Source organism: Nerophis ophidion, linkage group LG08, assembly GCF_033978795.1.
Source record: "Nerophis ophidion isolate RoL-2023_Sa linkage group LG08, RoL_Noph_v1.0, whole genome shotgun sequence".
Classification (NCBI taxonomy): Eukaryota; Metazoa; Chordata; class Actinopteri; order Syngnathiformes; family Syngnathidae; genus Nerophis; species Nerophis ophidion.
Genome location: NC_084618.1, coordinates 58,421,180 through 58,440,983, shown reverse-complemented (window position 1 = coordinate 58,440,983; position 19,804 = coordinate 58,421,180). Strand labels below are relative to the sequence as shown.

Sequence of the window (19,804 nt, the reverse complement as noted above, 5' to 3'; positions counted from 1 at the left end):
TAAAGTCCACATTTTCAAATGGAGAAAAAAGTCCACATTTCTGTCCAATACCACATGAAAGTAGTTGGTTTTTGCCATCTTATTTTTCCAGCTTCCATACTCGTTTTTATACACTTTACATCCGCAGGCAGGATGAAACAGCGCCTTTAATGTGAAGATAGGATCCGTTCAGTCGGTCTTAAAAGTTTTGTCAGCAGGTTCAACCCGAGAGTCTGTTGAAATAATAAGTGTTTCTCGCCTTCCTGTCGGTCATTTTCTCCCAATAATGAGCTTGCAGCAGCTAGCGTTATCTCACAAGACCCTCGGATGCCGTGAATGTCAATCAAGTGATGAAAGTGACGTCTTGGTGAAGATTGATGGTCACTAATTTTTAGGTCCATTTTTTAAATGCCTGGCTGGCGATGGACTGTCACCCTCCGCGATCGACAGGCAGCTTGTGTCCGACGTAATGGGCACCCCTGCTTTACAGTATGAAATATAATCAGTTAAACTTTCTGAAATGTAAGACAGTTGTTCTGGGATTGAGTGGCTCATCAGTTAGCCTCAGCCAACCAGAAACTTGAGGGTTACTGGTTCAATTCCAGCTGCCGCCATTCTGGTTTCTGCATTTGTGCCCTTAAATTAAGCTTTTCTTAATTGCTAAATCATCTAAAAAATATCAATACAAACCAAACCAATCAGCACCCATGTTCTCTGGGTGTCACTGCCAACACTCTAATTTAGGAGTCACGGGTAGGACCTGATACTCAGCCAGGGAGGTGTTGAACAATAAATAAACAAAAGACATCCGACCCTTAGCCGCAACACAATCAGGCGTAATTTTTAATACCACAATAATGAATCCTGCATGATATATATCTCCCCCCTCCTGTCCATGTAACCCACTAATACAATGCCAACTTCTGCACAACACACTTAACCGCCCAGGTGGAAGTGCAGTTCACCACCCTAAATTTATACAGAAAATATGTTACACAAAGTCCCCAAAGTTACATACGCAACTTGCACATACGGGCAAGCGATACAACGTTGGATGTTGCAGCGCATCCAACTCAAGTCCTCTTGGCAATTGTCTCTTTTAGTCCCAGTTCTCCACAGGCCCATGGTAAATCTACAAAAAAAAGGTCAATAATGAGGATATGATCCAAGTAGTGGCCCTGTAGAAAAAAAAATCTGGCTAACAGGTTGTCCATTTGGGGCCTGACGTCAATGTCCGCTTCCGGCACATCCGATAGCACCCGGTGCCTTTTATCTTTCCACAATCCATTCATGTACGTTTTTTATATTACCATTATTATTATTGGACATGCCTGTAACAGTTCATAACGATTCATAAAGGAATGACATAAGTATATATACTATTATTCCCAGCTGAGCACAAGTTAATTGTGATTGGCAATATTTATATACAGTCGTGGTCAAATGTTTACATACACTTGTAAAGAACATAATGTCATGGCAGTCTTGAGTTTCCAAAAAGTTAAAGTTAAAGTACCAATGGTTGTCACACACACACACTAGGTGTGGCAAAATGTTTTCTCTGCATTTGAGCCATCACCCTTGATCACCCCCTGGGAGGTGAGGGGAGCAGTGCGCATCAGCGGTGGCCGCGCCCAGTAATCATTTTTGTTGATTTAACCCCCCAACTCCAACCCTTGATGCTGAGTGCCAAGCAGGGAGGTAATGGGTCCCATTTTTATAGTCTTTGGTAATTTCTGCAACTTTTATTATTTTGTGATAGAGTGATTGGAGCCCATACTTGTTTGTCACAAAAAGCATTCATGAAGTTTGGTTCTTTTATGAATTCATTATGGGTCTACTGAAAATGTGACCAAATCTGCAGGGTCAAAAGTATACAGACAGCAATGTTCATATTTGGTTACATGTCCCTTGGCAAGTTTCACTGCAATAACGCGCTTTTGGTAGCCACCCACAAGCTTCTGGTTCAAGTTTTGACCCCTATTTTTGACAAAATTGGTGCAGTTTAGCTAAAGTTGTTGTTTCATTTGAAGTGGACTTGTTTCTTCAGCATTGTCCATATGTTCTCTGTGTTTTAAGTCAGGATTTTGGGAAGCCATTCTAAAACCTTAATTCTAGCCTGATTTTGCCATTCCTTTACGACTTTTGATGTGTGTTTGGGGTCATTGTCCTGTAGGAACACCTAACTGCGCCCAAGACCCAACCTCCGGGCTGATGATTTTAGTTTGTCCTGAAGAATTTGGAAGCAATACTCCTTTTTCATTGTCCAATTTACTCTCTGTAGAGTACCAGTTCCATTTGCAGCAAACCAGGCCCAGAGTATAATACTACCACCACCATGCTTGACAGTAGGTATGGTGTTCCTGGGATTAAAGGCTTACCTTTTCTCCTCTAAACACATTGCTGGGTATTGTGGCCAAACAGCTCTATTTTTGTTTCATCCGACCACAGAACTTTCCTCCAGAAGGTCTTATCTTTGTCCATGTGATGAGCAGCAAACTTTAGACAAGCCTTAAGGTGTCGCTTCTGGAGCAAGGCCTTCCTTCTTGCATGGTAGCCTCTCAGTCCATGGCGATGCAAAACACGCTTACTGTGGACACTGACACCTGTGTTCCAGCAGCTTCCAATTCATTGCAGACCGGCTTTTTGGTGGTTCTCGGTTGACTCTTGATCGTCCTGACCAATTTTCTCTCAGCAGCTTGCGTTTTTTTCCTGATCGTGGCAGTGACAAAACTGTGCCATGCACTTTATACTTACGAACAACTGTCTGCACAGTTGCTCTTGGGACCTTAAGCTGCTTTGAAATGGCTCCAAGTGACTTTCCTGACTTGTTCAAGTCAATGATTCATTTTTTCAGATCTGTGCTGAGTTTCTTTGACACTTCCATTGTCATGTTTGTAACCAAGTCTAATGACTGCATCACATGAGTCCTATTTACATGGGCTCAGAGAAGTCAATCATAATCACTCACATGAAGTTAAGAGGCCATACCATGAAGCTAATTTGATTTGATTGCAACTTTTCTACATCACCAAAATTGATAATGTATGTTGCTGTATGTATACTTTTGACCAAGCAGATTTGGTCACATTTTCAGTAGACCCATAATAAATTCATAAAAGAACCAAACTTCATGAATGTTTTTTTGTGACCAACAAGTATGTGCTCTAATCTCTCTATCACAAAAAAAAAAAAAGAGTTGTGGAAATTATTGGAAACTCCAGACTGCCATGACATTATGTCCTTCACAAGTGTATGTAAACTTTTGACCACAACTGTATATGGATGGATCTCTGCGGCCATTACAACGTGCAGTTCAGTATTGTGGCCACTGATTGGCACAGCCTCAGGCAGCATTATTACATTGGATTATTTGAGCGTAAAGGTGACTGCAGTATGTAGGTGTTATTTCATGTTGAGAGGGTAATGTTAAAAACTGTATTTAGAAGGTTGTGAAGTTTTTCTTTTCTCTAACAAGGACATTTTTAATGTATAATTAGTCATTCCGATTTGATGGTAATTAATATACCATGGTCAGGCCCAGTACAAATAACATAAATAAACAAGATTTTATTGTACTATCGTAACATATTTGTGTTATTCGTTATCCAAACTATACTTCAGGTTAATTAGTAAAAAAAAAAAAGATTCAGTTAAATTTCACCTTAAAGTTGGGTTTTGACTCAGTCCTATTAGGCCTTCTAAAAAATTTAGAATATCACATTAGAAGTCACATGTCCTCGCAATTTTCCCCCCATAATTTTTAAAGCATATTGTAAATATTTTAAATCCCGAGTAATTATTTTCAAGCATAAAAATAGTTAAATATACTAAATTTAAAAACTATATATAAATGATAATACTATAGTAATATTGGCCATTGGAGGAGACCAAACCAGAGTGTGCTGTTCAGTATCGTGGCCACTGATTGGTTCATTATGTCTAAAGGTCTCCCATAATGGTTAAAAATATACTTAGACGGTTGTACAGTTATATGAAAATATTTGATTTATAAATAATTCCTACTTCATGGTAATTAATTTATGGCATCATGTCTGGAAGCACTTAACAGTGATTAACAAGTGACGACTGCATGTGTATGACCAGATTTATTTTTAAAAAGAGAGAAGAGTAACTTTTTTTTAGTTACAAGCACATTGCACATGATTCAGTGGAATGCACCCTAAACCCAAAACTAATTAAAGTAACATAGCATACCATGTCAATCAATGTTTTACTCTCTCAACAGATGTCAGATGGTTCCTCCAATTTAAGACCATGTCTCTCCTCCCCAGGTTTGTTTACTAAAACAATAACTTACTCATGGTTGAAGTATGTTATATTATCGTGTAGTGTACATTTCAATGTAAGGTGGCAGAATCATGTCAGATCTGAATTGTATTCATATTACAAATGTTCATTTCCTCCAGCAAGTTCTCTTAAATGGCAACAATTGCTGACCAAGGGCCTCGCACTGGAAGCTTGGAGTCAGAAGATCCATCACTTCTTCAACCAGTTTTTCTTTCCTGCTGTTGACCTTCTCCAGTTAGCATGATCAGCAACAACCAGTTGAAGAATTACACGACTGGTGAATGAGTTACTTGTACAAGGTCTATTTCAGCCTTCGACAGAGTCATACAATGGACTATAAAAGTGGCACCCATTACCTCAATGCTGGCCACTCAGCATCAAGGGTTGGAATTGGGGTTATATCACAATGATTCCTGGGCGCGACCACCACTGCTCACTGCTCCTCACCTCCCAGGGGGTGATCAAGGGTTGATGGGTCAAATGCAGATAATTTCGCCACAACTAGTGTGTATGTGTGAGACAATCATTGGCACTTTAACTTAACTTAATCCATTGTCTCTATATAGTTAGAAATATTAACAATTAACCCATACGCTACACAGAAAGACTACAAATCCCTGAAACATCTCTGGCAACCCTTTTTAAAGCAGTTTGTCCAAGTAGTGTTAGTGTCACCCATGCGCACACGGGCTATTGATCGGGTAGTGACACGCTGCTGAAGCAAACAAGTCAATATGAAAAAAACTAAATAGCACATTGCCCCTCTCAATAAGAAATATGAGTTAAAAAAAAATTAATACAACAAAAAGATTAACAGTTGGTTGGATGTTTTTTTCTTAAAACATGATAAAGATGTTTAATAAACACATTAAGTGCATTTAAATTCCCTTTTTTCTTGAATTTATTTGAAACATGAATTGACATTTAACCATACTTGAAGGAAATCTAACACAAACCAGTGAATTGTTTGTAACCTCTCTAGCTACCAGTAAATAGAAATGGCTGAAGTTATATTTTGCATTTGAATGGTGCAGCACTTTATTAATAGGTCAAGAGGTAGGTCTTTTACGACTGATTGCAACAAAAAATTTTATTACACAGAATCCTTGTTTTCTCCTTTTCTATCAAATTTATCTCTAGGATTGTAGCAAATGTTTGGATGTCACGCAGCCAATACTGAGATGTAATCTCATAAGTACTACTCAAAAATGTGACAGTACGAAAATACTACTGCACAAAAAGCAAATAATGACACACCTTGTACACATGCATGTCATTCAGCTGGCAGAAAAAGTAGTGCTCATGGTAACTTATGTTGTGCCAAAAAATGGCAGTTTTTTTATTACTTTAAGGCAAACATACTTTATCTATCTAAACATTTCTTTGTGTTCGTCAATTCTGGTAAGAAATCCACATACACTTCTATAAATGAAGACCCAGGTCCTTGGTCTAAACACTTCTTAAAAATAGTTTACCAGCACTGATTTTGCAAAAAATATATGTATTTTACAAGATGATGACAACTTATATCAAGTTTTTCCCTTAAGAATACTAAAAAAATAGCTGTGATTCAAAATTACAGAGGAGGAGTGAAGTACATGAGGTCACTTGGGCAGACCGACGGGCGTATCCGGTCCTTGGGATTCGGGGTGAAGAGAAGCAAGGACGCCTGTGCTGTCCGCTCCTAAAACAAGCAACAAAATAGATGCAACATGAATATTTGGCCGTGATAAGTTGTCGGTAAAAAAGTTGTAGTGGGAAAAGAAAGCTTGAACCTGTGTCGTCTGAGGGGTTAAAGGTGAAAATGGTGGCGGCAGTACTGTGGCAAGTATCACCGTGTGGAAGGATAGATTTATTATTAACAACAGTGTCCCAAGCCCAACATCATGTGCAATATAAGCAGTTTTACTGTAAAATGACATTTAAAAAGTGTACAATCACATGGGTTGTGTGTGTCTGGCACCTATGGCATCATCATACCTTCTTGCTGAGTCAGATGTTCAGATTGACTTTTGGGACTCTCCATCTCCACATCCACTGTCATCGACGACAGCGTCTCCATGGTAACTGGCTCCATTGGTGACAGGCTGCATCGATGTGAGGGCTGGAGGTAACGCTCAAAGTCCAACCCTGGAATTTCCTATTAAATGTAAAAGACACGCAATGACTTTTGTTTGTATATTATCAGCTTGCTGGTGGCTCATACAAGGCATGTTGACATTTTACCTCGACAACTGTGCTATCGGGTGTTGTGCACATGGACTTTGGAGTCCCCTTTGAACTTGGCACGGCAGGAGATGTGGTCTGGGTGGAGGAACACTGGCAAGGAGTGCTGCTGGGTGACGGCATGAAGCTCAAGGCTGTTGTGACAGATTTGGCTGCTTCGTCGTTTTCTTGGACGACGGAAATATTAGGAATCACACACATGGTGGATTCCTGCACTGAAACAATTTCTGCTGGACATGTTGAGGTTTCCTCCAGCAGGGGGCTGCACGAACGCATTTCAGTGGGAAGGAGGAAAGAAAGCGATGTGTCAGCGGTTGGCTGAGGAGTGTGAAGCTGCAGCCTTTTTTTGGAGGAAAGGCGCAGGGGAGTTTGGTTGCCCTGAACAGGAGTTCCGTGGGTTTGTGCCAAGGCCAGGGAGTGCCGAGTGACCCTTCTTGGGGAGGGGTAGCTAGTGCAGGGAGAAGCCTGTGGAGGCATGGCGGCACTCAGGCGTCTGGATCTTCTCACGTAGCCTGCAAAGTGGCGCGATCACACCAGTGTCACAATAATATTCATAACAACTTTAATAAAGATTCTCACCTGATGCCCTGGCTGGACTCTCCACAGAGAAGAAGCCTCCATCAAAGACCACAGTGTCAGTTGCTTGAGGTGCGACCTGACTTTGTGGTCCTTCAGGGGGGGTCGCTTCGTCCTGGGGGTCACCTGCCACCTTTGACGCCTCTTCTGCCTCGGCCGCCTGCTTTTTGGCTCTCATGGCCGCTTTGATGGCAGCAAGGCCAGATTTGGCACCTGCTTTGGTTCCTGGTGGCTTGGTGGGTGGCACTACAGGTTTCTATGAAAGACACAATTGTTTTGCAAAAAAGCATCACACGGAACTTGAAGTGCAGATTATAAGAAAATTGCAATGCTCTATTTTTTGCATCGCGTTAAGCCTTAAGAAGGTCAGGCTTAAGGTTGGCGAACACTTCAAGGACTTTCTGTAGCGTTAGTTTTATCATTTTGGCTGTGTGAAAAGACAGGCTTACTGCAGGTCCCAAGTCAATTTTAAGACTTTTTTTAAAAGACCATAAAGCCTCCCCTGACTAAAAACACCAGAAGCCTCTTGACTGTAAACTAATATTTGTTCAGAACGCTGAAATAAATATTGGCAAACACAACAGCCACGTTTTCTTGCAGAAGGCGCAGTTTGCTTAACAGTGTTCAAGTGACATCTTCAACCAGGAATTCTGTCAAGGTGGAGGACATTTTGTCTTTGGAAGGGACTTATCACCTTGGTTAAAGCTATATGGGCCACTTTTGTTGTGTTTTGCTTTGGCTGTCAGAACTGAACAAACAGAAAAGCGGCTTGAGTACTATCGTATTGAACGCGGAAAGAGCAATTATTAAAAGCAGAAAGCAGCCAAGTTTTGAAACACAGGCTTGTATCTAAGCATCCAGAAGACGGCACACAAAATCAGACGCTCTTTTTAAAATGTATTGCCAATCATGAGCTGACAATCGGCCCAATTCCAACACATATTCCCGGCTCTGCAAATAAATCTGTCTCCGTGCTTCCCCAGACACTTGACAACACTTCCACCTTCTCTGCCAATCGTGTGTTCACAGACCATGGCTAAAATGAACATCATAACACACAAACATACACATTAACACTAACAGGTCGCTACAGTATGAATGATACCCATCCATCCATTTTCTACCGCTTATTCCCTTTTGGGGTCGCGGGGGGCGCTGGCGCCTATCTCAGCTACAATCGGGCGGAAGGCGGGGTACACCCTGGACAAGTCGCCACCTCATCGCTGGGCCAACACAGATAAATGATACATATAATTTATTATTTGTGCACTATTGATTAGTGATGCACCGAAAATTTGGCCGCCGAATAAAAACTTTGATCAGTGAAACAGTTCTGCCGAAACAGGATGCTGTGATGAAGTAAGCACAACACACAGGATTGTCTGGATTGGAGGCAGCATATACCTTAATGTGTCTGAAATATATACGCGGACAGCGATCTACTAAATGTAAGAGGACAGTGGCGGCTTTTAGGGAGAGGAAGGCTATTAGCAGCGCGAAGCAAGTGCGACGTCATGCTAGCATGGAGCAGCAAAAGAGTCTTTAAACACAAGTACAGTCTACAAAAACACCAGAAAAAAATGCTGGTTATGTTGCTAGTAGTTTTTAATAAAGATAAGTGACTGAAAGGATTGGAGAAGTCTCTAGACTTGAAAAATTATCAACACAAGTAGATTGTAGAATAAGCAGCAACACTTGAAAAATACAACAATACATATATAAAATGTATATATGTATATATATATATATATATATATATATATACATATATGTATATATTTTTTATATCTATGTATAAACACACCCACACACACACACATAAATATATATATAAAAATGTAAGTTATTAATATAAATTATATATATATATATATATATATATATATATATATATATTAGGGCTGGGCAACGATTAAAAATTGTAATCGAAGTTAATCGCACTATTTCTCTGATTAATCGCGATTAACTGCATTGTATACGCAAAGCCCAATAATGAATTCAAAAGTAGTGTGTAGTGCACCTTTATTGGAATATTCCCCCACATGAACAAAAGCGCCAAAACATTTGTTGTGCAAACACAATTTAAATCAGTCCTTGTTAAACAGTAGCAGTTAAATAGCATATTTTATGAAAATCAACTCAAAAAATGTAAATACAAACATTTAAGCTTATTGCCACTGCCAGGGTATTTAAGTTATGCTGTTTGTTATGGAAAATAAATATAATCTACATACAAATCTCTGAGCCACAATCATAACATCTGAACAGGCAATTTCTGAGGTAACAGCAGAAACATTTTTTTTAATCAGGGATCTTATGTTTAAAAAACCTATATTATAGGTAGTGGGCTGTTTTAGGGAATTTTTGATCAAATTATCCGTAGTAGCAATATTAATAATGTTGTGTTTATTCTGCGTAGTGCACTTAAAATAATTATGACCATATCTAGGAATTGATATGATGGGAATTTTCCGATTGTTTGCTTGGTGCTTTGATAAACTGAACGCATATACATGGTACTATATTGTGACGTTATGAGCCAGGGAATAAAATAACTACCCTACCCAGCATGCACCAGGAGTGACGAGCATGCGCGGTAGCCCGGTATAGGTTGTGTCGCCATGACGGCATCTTGTATGTTGTGATATGCACGGTCTGAAAGCAAACGTTAAGAACTCAGGCAACACGCCACATCTGCATTATTCATAAATAGACAGACAACACATATACTCCGCTGCTTCACAGGCCGCTGGATGTAGCCGGCAAAGTATTCCCATGCTAGCTAGCTGGTCTAGCAAGCACGCGTCATTCAGTCCAAAACGGCCCGATCTATCCACATTCAGAATTGTCTGGCGGTCGAAAGTGATCCTGGAGTGACCACGCTGTAAGCCAGCCATGAAATTTGCAGAATTGTCCGGTATTTTTGCCAAATGTTCCATCTTTACCAAGAGCCCCTCGACGCCGGGCGACGCCATCTTGTTAAGAAAAGGCGTTAACAAAATAAAAGCATGTAAACAACATACGCAAATGTGCGATAAAATAATTGTCGGCCTTAATAGATTGATGAGTTAACTCATAATTAACGCACTAATTTGCCCACCCCTAATATATATATATAGAATGTAAGTTATAAACACAGATTTGTTTTAAATGTATGCATTTTTTTTTGCCCCTTTAAGGAAAATATGCATCTTAGTAAAATATGACAAGCCCCCCCGCCACAGGTATCTTGGCCATAAAGGGGAAACCCTGAAGCAGATCATTTAAGTAACTCCCCCAATTGTTTGACACATGACTGTACACATGGACAGTATATTTTACAGCCTTTTTTGTCACGGTGGGAGGACCCAATGAGTGAGGGTATTTTAAAGTGACCTCTTAGGGTTTGGATAAATTGAGGAAGACTTCAACAAATTGAACTATGCACGGAATTCAAACCAATTTATTTACTGAACACTAAAAAATATATCAAATACTCACCTTGACTGCTTTTCGCTGTCGGGTCTGTGGCTTGTGCTCCTCTACCCACCCTCGCACCTCTGCTTCTTTAAGGGCATCAAACTTCCTGCTTACATCTTCTACCTGGGAAACAAGAGTGCAACTTGTGAGCACTGTTTTGCCACTGAGAAACACAACAACAGGTGTTTCCCATTACCTGGAAGTAAACCATGTCCCAGAAACCCTGGAGGTCACTGCAGGTGGTGAGTTTGTCCCCTCGGCCCAGCTCGCAATCGTCCACCAGACCGCTGAACTGGTTGAAGCGCTCTTTCATGAGCAACCTTGCTTGACCGATGGCTGTACGCATGCGGTCTCTCACTGAACACACGTGGAGCAATTAATAAAATAAGCATTTTAAAAAATAAGCCATTTAAAAACAATTATTTTACTCACTTTCTTCAGGAATAGAGACATCTTCCACTTTAGGCTCCCACTGAGCACTGAGAGATGTCAGTTTGTCCGTCTCGTTATTAATCTCTGACCTAAACATAAGTACACAGCACTTCAAAATTGACACATTCTTTATAAATACACAGCTTTTCACACAATATTATCCTGGTTACCTAAAATATGGCACATCATGCTTGGATTCTAGCGGGCTACTTGGGGCTCGAGGAGGAGAGCGGCGAGGTGATTTAGGTGGCGAAGATCCACTTGGCTTTGCTTGAGCTTTATCATTAAATACAGGGGCAGGTGGAAAATTGAAGCTGGGGATTGGAAGGAAACAGTAAAAAAAAAACTATATGAATGATGTAAAAATCTATATCATTTTGACAGCGACATGCACACAAAGACGTCCTCAAAGCAATGTAGCGTCTATGCTAATGTCTCTCCACAGTGCAGCTTCTAAATATCAAATCCTCGCCTGTGGCAAATAAACTGTTTTTTTACAAGTATCATTATCACTAGAGGACAAAGAATAGCTGAACTAGTTATGCTACACACAGTAGGATACAAAAAAGAATAGCTAACCGCTAAGCCAAAGCTTTTGAATGAAAACGGGTGGGCGTATAAAAACAAATAGACAGTAACGATACCCGGTGTGGTCGATACTACAGTGATTATATCGATATTTCTTTTCACAAAATCGCTTTTATTGTTTACAAACTAAGGAAAAAAGATCAGAAAGTAGTTTTTGCTTTTGTTTAATTATTTGGAACCATTTACTTTACTATACATCGTCTATGTAATAAGGAAACAATTTTAATATTAATTGCTCCTGTGTTTTGTCTGATTACAGTCGTGGTCAAAAATGGTATCATATAAATGATCCTGAAAACTAAGTATTATCATTGATATGACCATTACTGTCCCTGTAACTATTTGGTGTTGGATCGATACCCAAATGTGTAGTATCACCCAAAACGAAAGTTAAGTATCCAAACATCAGAAGAAGAATAAGTGCTTATTACACGTTAACATAAGTGTAGACAACATAAAGTAATATGCTATTAACAGTAAATAAGCAAGTAGATTAAAATTTGGTTTTAAAAAGGGGTACTGTTCACATTTTAATCGATACGGTGCCAATTCCCAGTAACTGGGAATCGATATCAGTTCTCAATAGTATCAATTTTCTTTTTTTCTGTGTGTTAATAAATAATAATTGTTTGATAGTCAAATTTAATTTGTGATGCAACATTTAAAGTTAATTGTGATAACTGTGCTGTTCAGTTGTTACGTATTGTTTTTTTTTAATTTTACATTTGAGTGTCATTTGCAATGCACATCAAAACTTTTGATGGCAGTACTGTATAGGCCAGGGGTCACCAACCTTTTTGAAACCAAGAGCTACTTCTTGGGTACTGATTAATGCGAAAGGCTACCAGTTTGATACACACTTAAATAAATTGCCAGAAAAAGCCAATTTGCTCAATTTACCTTTAATAAATAAATCTACATATATAAAAAATGGGTATTTTTGCCTGTCATTCCGCCGTACATTTTTTTTCCTTTTACTGAAGGTTTTTTTTAGAGAATAAATGATGAAAAAAACACCTAATTGAACGGTTTAGAAGAGGAGAAAACAGGAAAAAAAAAGAAAATTAAATTTTGAAACATACTTTCTTCAATTTCGACTCTTTAAAATTTCAAAATTCAATCGAAAAAAATGGAGAAAAATTAGCTAATTTGAATATTTTTGAAAAAATTAAAAAAACAATTTATAGAACAGCAATAGTAATTTTTCCTGATTAAGATTAATTTTAGAATTTTGATGACATGTTTTAAATAGGTTAAAATCCGATCTGCTCTTTGTTAGAATATATAACAAATTGGACCAAGCTATATTTCTAACAAAGACAAATCGTTGTTTCTTCTAGATTTTCCAGAACAAAAATTTTAAAAGAAATTCAAAAGACTTTGAAATAGGATTTAAATTTGATTCTACAGATTTTCTAGATTTGCCAGAATATTTTAATTTTAATTTTAATCATAAATTTGAAGAAATATTTCACAAATATTCTTCTTCGAAAAAACAGGTGCTAAAATGAATAATTAAATTAAAATGCATTTATTATTCTTTACAATAAAAAAAAAAAAAAATACTTGAACATTGATTTAAATTGTCAGGAAAGAAGAGGAAGGAATTTAAAAGGTAAAAAGGTATACCGTATTTCCTTGAATAGCCGCAGGGCATGTAATATGCGCCAGCCTTGAATTACTGCCGGGTCAAACTCGCTCCCCAAATTTATTAGCACATGCTTACTTTAACCGCCGGGTCAAATTTGTGATGTCACGAGTAACGCTTCCCCTGTCGTCTTTTTCAAAATGACAGAGGTTTTTTTTTTGCATTTACTATTTGTAAACCAGGGGTCTTGTTCCACAGCCATACAGATCACACTGATGGTTGTGATATAAAACAACTTTAACACTCTTACTAATATGCGCCACACTCTGTGAACCCACACCAAACAAGAATGACAAACATTTCGGGAGAACATCGGCTCTGTAACACATTATAAACGCAACATAACACTTACCCAGAAGGCAATGCATCTATGACTCTTGGCTATAATATACAACCAGCTAGCACCAATCCCCCCCACCCCCTCTCCGTGCGTCGGTTGAGGTGGGCGGGGTTGGGGGCGCGTGTATAACATAGCCAAGAGTCATGGATGCATGGCATTCTGGGTAAGTGTTATGTTGCGTTTATAATGTGCTACAGAGCCGATGTTCTCCATAAATGTGTTTGGTGTGGGTTCACAGAGTGTGGTGCATATTAGTAAGAGTGTTAAAGTTGTTTATATCACAACCATCAGTGTAAAAGGTATGGCTGCTAACAAAGTATGCATTGCAATCTCGAATGAGAAGCAGCAAAATGCATGCGTCCGGCCGGCACGCAGATAGCATGGTGTAAAGGTGGGCGCGATAACATGTTGTAGAGCATCGTATAACAGTGGTCCCCAACCACCGGGCCACGGCCGCAGAATAATTTTTAAAAAATTTTTAATCACACTCATTTCTTTACTGCATGCCATTGGTAAACGCAGGGGTGAGAAGAGGTTTTAAAATTATTAGCACCTGCTTACTTTTACCGCATGCCTTGATTAAGCGCAGGAGTGAGAAAAGGTTTCAAATTAATTAGCGCCCCGGCAGCTATTCAAGGAAATAGGGTATGTGTTTAAAAATCCTAAAATCATTTTTAAGGTTGTATTTTCTCTCTAAAATTGTCTTTTTGAAAGTTATAAGAAGCAAAGTAAAAAAATAAATGAATTTATTTAAACAACTGAAAACCAAGTCTTTAAAATATTTTCTTGGAAATTTCAAATTCTATTTGAGTTTTGTCTCTCTTTGAATTAAAAATGTAGAGCAAAGTGAGACCAGCTTGCTAGTAAATAAATAACATTTAAAAAATAGAGGCAGCTCACTGGTAAGTGCTGCTATTTAAGCTATTTTTAGAACAAGCCAGCGGGCTACTCACCTGGTCCTTACGGGCTACCTGGTGCCCGCGGGCACCGCGTTGGTGACCCCTCGTATGGGCCATCAATGATATGGTGTCTAACCAGGGAGTAGCTTTTTCCATGAAGCTGAATGTTATATTGCGCTCTACAAAGTGTCTATACCCTAAGCACCGTACTTATTACAAACCAGCTGTTTGGTGGTGCCATTCAGATTAGATTAACTTTTCATTACAAAATTCTTTAAAAAATGTGAATGCTAATTATAGCCTGTCTATGGCAAATCCAATGTAAATTAGCATCAAGCTAGCACATTTTGGAAGAATGGAGCTTTACTTTACTTACGAGCGTTTTCTATCTTGTTAGTGTTGAACATTTCAACATCACTTTGAAGAAGTTTGGCTGAGTCCGCCCTGAGTGCTACTTGAATGATTGTTTCCTTGAGCCGTTTTTAGTCTGCATCCGGTCGTGCCATTATGGACAACAAAAGCATCAAAATGTTTATTTTACATTAATCAATACCCGCTAGTACCGACAAAATTTGGTTGGTGCCTATAAAAGTTAAGAATTTGGTACAAATCCCTAGTTTTGACAATATAATACAATTACAAATTATTCAGTGTTACAGAATATATAAGCAACCAAATTAGGAGCCTTTGTAAACCACTTTGAAATGGTTCTCTTATCATTTATATACCAGATAAAATATTGCAATATATATCATTATCTCAGGAGGGCCATATCGCCCATCCCTGATTAGCTCATGCAAAAAGGGTTTTAGAAAAGGTCAAAAAGGACCATACAGACCTTGGTGTAAGAAAGGCATCTGCTGAGCGAGGTGTGAGAGGCTCAAATTTGAAGGCTGACACACCGACAGGAGCCTGGAAGACAAATCCCTTGGGAGCGAATGAGGCCGAAGAGGAAAGCTCCTCAGCTGCTTCTTCGTTCACCTTAACACAAATTAGATTTTTATTATTATTACTGGTCAAAGGAGGGTTTATTTTTTTAATGTGTTTCACTCACTGAAAGGCTTGCCAGGGGCGTTGCAGCAGCAGGATGGCCAATGAGCTTCATAACGGCTACAACAGACCCAATTATTGCCCCTGTTGCTCTAATTTGATCAGATAATACATTAAAATACACAACGATGAAACAATACCTTTGCAGTTCCCTCCCCTTCCAGAGGGTGGCACCATAGCGACGACAGTGGCTTTGCTTCTTGTGATTCTCTCGACTTTTAGGAGCAGAAAAACAACATTCACGCACTCAACAGGAATTGAAGTCTTCCTTACAGGTGTGGTCAAAGGAATTACATTTAGGAATACCTGCAGATTTGTCATGTGGCTTGTTAGGCACAACTGGGGCTGCTGGAACAGATCTGTTGACGGATCGGATTGACTGTGCTTGGACTACTGGCACCACTGCAGTGCAAATAAGAAATAGAAGTGGAAAGAAACATGATAGCTGATTACAGGCTCTGATTGCAAATGATCTTGATTCTTGCTGGTAGTCAGTCACCTGGACATATGATTTTCTTAGCCAAAGTTGGAGCCACTTTAATGGGAGCTCCTCTGGTTGGTCTCTCTGCAGTAGGAATAATTTAAAAAGAAAAGCTAAGCCTCACTCACTCAAAATAAAAACAAAATGTTCAGGATGCATTTAATTTACCTTTCTTTGTGGTTGTATTTGGAATCTGGGTTATTGTAGGCTATGGAAGCAGAAGTAAAGGCACAGGCCATGTAAGGTATTACAGTACCATGTTTCATGGAAATAATTTGCAACAAGATATGCGATGAAGTGGCACCTTCTGTGTTAGCTGCTGCCTCATTGAACGAGTTACCCTGGTGCTCTGTGATGAAGCGGTGTTTGTTTTTGTCTATCGAAAAAAAACACACAATTATACACAAACGCACTCAAACTTAAGTACCTCACATCAGCACCATCTCCTTCATATCCACAAACACAATAATGATGTTTTCAATGTGTTATTATTTTGGCCCCTTGTGCAACCAATATATTAAAAACAGCTATTGTGATGCAGTGTATGTCACCAACACGTCAACCTACAACCACAATACAGTTGATCACGCACCTATTTGAAGTTTGGCATTTGTTCCCCTGCATATTCGCAAAATATTTTTGTCTGATTTAAATTATAAATATTCAATTATTAGTAACATAAATATAAAGAGGTTTGATCAATCAATCATCAATCAAAGTTTATTTAAATAGCCCTTAATCACAAGTGTCTCAAAGGGCTGCAAAAGCCACAACGACATCCCCAAGGAGATCCCACATCAGGGCAAGAAAAAAACTCAACCCCATGGGCACAATGAGAAACCTCAGAGGGGACTGCTGACTGGGACTGCAGTTTATAAATTCAATTATATTTGTCTTTATAAGAACAGTAACCCTCAGGGAAGGCTGACAAGTTGTATCCTTTAAGTAAGTTTTTGCTGTGTCTTAGCCATAATTTGTGTTCTGTAACTCCATTATACATTTTTTTTCCCCTACAAGTTTTTCTTTATCCTTGAATTTGAAAAGCAATTTCCAATTCTTTCATAGTAGTACTATACACTGGCAGTTATTGCACAATACCTAAAAAACAAACAGGACATACAAATCTTTCATTTTTCAAAAATCGAAAACATTTAGGATTTTTTAATTTTATTTGCTCAATTCCCCCTTAAAACACCAAACGTGATGATTTTATTTTAGTTCTACCCATTCGAAGGCCCTTTGATCAAAGAAGGTCACAGTTTTCAATCTGTATACATTTTCACAATGAGTTATTTTGCTCATTTAAATCATCCATCCATTTTCTACCGCTTGTCCCTTTTTACTAATTTTTGTTCTCTAAAAAGGTGGCTGGTTGCAACAGCTCTAAACACTTGTGTATCCTCCTTGTGCGTCCTGGATGTTATCAAATGTCTTTATGACCTTCAAAATCTAAAGGACTTTCATGTCTGGCTTTAAAGATAATTCCAAATCAAATGTCCCCAGAGGGTAAAGAATATTAAGGTAAAACTTAAGAAATTAGAATATCGTGTAAAATGTCAGTAATTCTACTTCAAATGTGAAACTAATATGTGATATAAAATCATTACATGCAAAGTGAAATGTCAAGCATTTATTCATTATAATTTTGATGATTATTGCTTAGTTTTTGAAAACTTCAAATTTGCTGACATTTTAAGCAATAATTACCGTACCCAAATGTTATCAAAAGATGTATAAAGCCAATGTGTTTGTGTAGTCGACCTGAGATACAGTAAACACATTTATTTATTTATTATTATTTACAGTTGAAATGGACCAAAGAGAATCACAATGACCCTCAGTATTCACCATTTACTGAGAGGATGACTGACTGTGAGACACTGCAGACAAAAGCCTGACTTTTTCTGAACAATTCGGTACACTTTATTATTCAAATCATATTGTTTGGTATTTTAGTAAAATAACTCTGACCTAATATTGTCTATTTATTTACATGGTATCAGTGTAGAAATGTACTAAACTATTCATGTACCATGAATTGATTAACGTTGAAGTTGAAAAACTTATTCGGGTGTTACCATTTAGTGGTCAATTGTACGGAATATGTACTGTACTGTGCAATCTACTATTAAAAGTTTCAATCAATCAATACTCCATATGTTAGCCTGATTTGCATAAACTACTCCAAACTGTGAAATGTGGTGGAAACACAAACCTCTACAGGAACCTAAAGTTCCTGAACATTTAGTAGAAAAGGACCTCTTGTAAATCTAATTTTCAGTAACAAACAAACCTTTGCACAATATCAACTTCTTTTTTATTTTCAGCTGTATGTAATGCACTTTGAGTTAATGCCTATTGTATGTGCACAAAGCTTTATATCGTAATTAACCATTTATTTGTGAAAAATGTAGGTCACTTTATATGAGCTTTAATTCTAAATGTTTCAAACATTTCCCCACGAGGGTTAATGAAGTATTTTGGATTGTGAAAAAAAGATCTCTTTGATAAGCATTATTTTCAACCGCAGTCAATCAGTTAATGATGCTACAGTTTGATGCCAACCAAAAATTCTTTAGTCTAGTTAGGAGGGTCTTGCCTAAAAAAAAAAAAATCCAAAAAGGAGGTACTTCACAAAAAAATAAGTTGAGAAACACAGATTTTTAAAATAATCGTTTTTTTCTTTTAAATGAGTGAGTTCATTATTTGCAGCTTTTTTTGCAATTTGCTTGGTGGGTCTTAGAACATAATTCAAACAAATTTGGGATCTACTGTAGGAAAACATTACCCGTAATTTAATCAGCATTTTCTCAAATCCTATTTTGACTTAATGCAGGTGTGTGTAGTGAGTGGCCTTTTTGCGTACCTCCTTTGCTTTGGTTAAGGCTGCAGGTATGGGAGGTAAAGCGAAAAGGCACTGAGTGTCTTTAGGATGATACAGGCCAGTCTTAAACACTCCTTTACGCTCCTTCTCTTGTTTTTCCTTCTCTTTCTGAAGGGCTTTTCTCTCTTTCCAGCGTGCAAGCTGTTTTAGCCTCTCTTCTACAGCTTTACCTGCACAGATGGACATAACAGAAACAAATGAGCTATTAAGATGAGCACTCAATCGAATAATGCATTCATGGAAGTGTGCAGGCATACTTTTGGCAGAGTTTGCATGGACATTTGTTATCTCTTTAATTGTTGACGTGTTGGTCACAGCCATGGAGGCATCCAGACTTGATATTTCCTGCTCCTGCAGTTTATCCAGTTGCCTCCTTGCATTTACAACTTTCTCTCGGTTCTCTTTCTGTGACTGAGACAATCTGCGGGACATTTTTACCCTCAGCATGTCCACACTGTTGTCCCGTTGGCGGAAGTGGGAAAATTTCGACTCCATGATTACGTGCCTGTAGTAAAGAGAGGGATAACAGGACAAACGTTATTACAGTAATGCCATTCTAAATATTTGATGTATTTAAGTAATAATTTTTATTGTAGGTACATTAAACATATATATGACGTGACCGTGCTTGTAACGTTAACCGAGTAGACCCAGTTAGCGACTATAGCAATATATTCTTCACGTTCATTGAATAGCTAACAGGAAGCTCGTACAAACTATGCAAAACATACGCGTTAGAAACCAAAAGACCTAAACATGTTTCAAATAATCATTAAATATGTATCTTACCTCGGTGTTTTCTTCTTCTCCTTCTTAAAAGTTTAAAAACAGACGCACCAAGCAGCCAGAAAAACAGTCACACAATGGCGGTCAACGTTTGAAAGTATCTGAAGGATCGGATTGGTTGTACCGGTTGACGTCAAGCAAGTAC

The 19,804-nt window shown here is 38.4% G+C and overlaps 2 protein-coding genes across 3 annotated transcripts in view; one reads left to right on the top strand and one right to left on the bottom strand.

Annotated features, from left to right (window-relative positions):
* rsph10b (radial spoke head 10 homolog B) overlaps window positions 1-6,798 on the top strand; it is a 19,602-nt gene extending 12,804 nt beyond the window's left edge. The window contains exons 16-17 of the mRNA XM_061909088.1: window positions 4,229-4,274; window positions 4,410-6,798. Of these exons, the coding sequence (XP_061765072.1) occupies window positions 4,229-4,274; window positions 4,410-4,534 (171 nt within the window). The 3' untranslated portion in view covers window positions 4,535-6,798. The remainder of the gene's footprint in view (window positions 1-4,228; window positions 4,275-4,409) is intronic.
* Window positions 5,601-19,804, bottom strand: dlgap5 (discs, large (Drosophila) homolog-associated protein 5). 2 transcript variants are annotated; one of them, XM_061909083.1, is made up of 19 exons: window positions 19,663-19,804; window positions 19,131-19,378; window positions 18,856-19,043; window positions 16,294-16,365; window positions 16,158-16,197; window positions 16,008-16,073; window positions 15,815-15,910; window positions 15,649-15,723; window positions 15,513-15,568; window positions 15,297-15,439; window positions 11,154-11,297; window positions 10,984-11,072; window positions 10,748-10,908; window positions 10,573-10,674; window positions 7,096-7,348; window positions 6,517-7,028; window positions 6,271-6,430; window positions 6,066-6,109; window positions 5,601-5,974 (listed from the first exon to the last, which is right to left on the bottom strand). In XM_061909083.1, exons 2-19 carry the CDS (start codon window positions 19,366-19,368, stop codon window positions 5,867-5,869), a joined length of 2,547 nt encoding a protein of 848 aa, XP_061765067.1. In that variant the 5' UTR covers window positions 19,369-19,378; window positions 19,663-19,804; the 3' UTR covers window positions 5,601-5,866. The 2 variants fall into 2 exon arrangements, with proteins under 2 accessions (XP_061765067.1, XP_061765068.1); XM_061909084.1 differs by lacking the exon at window positions 6,066-6,109.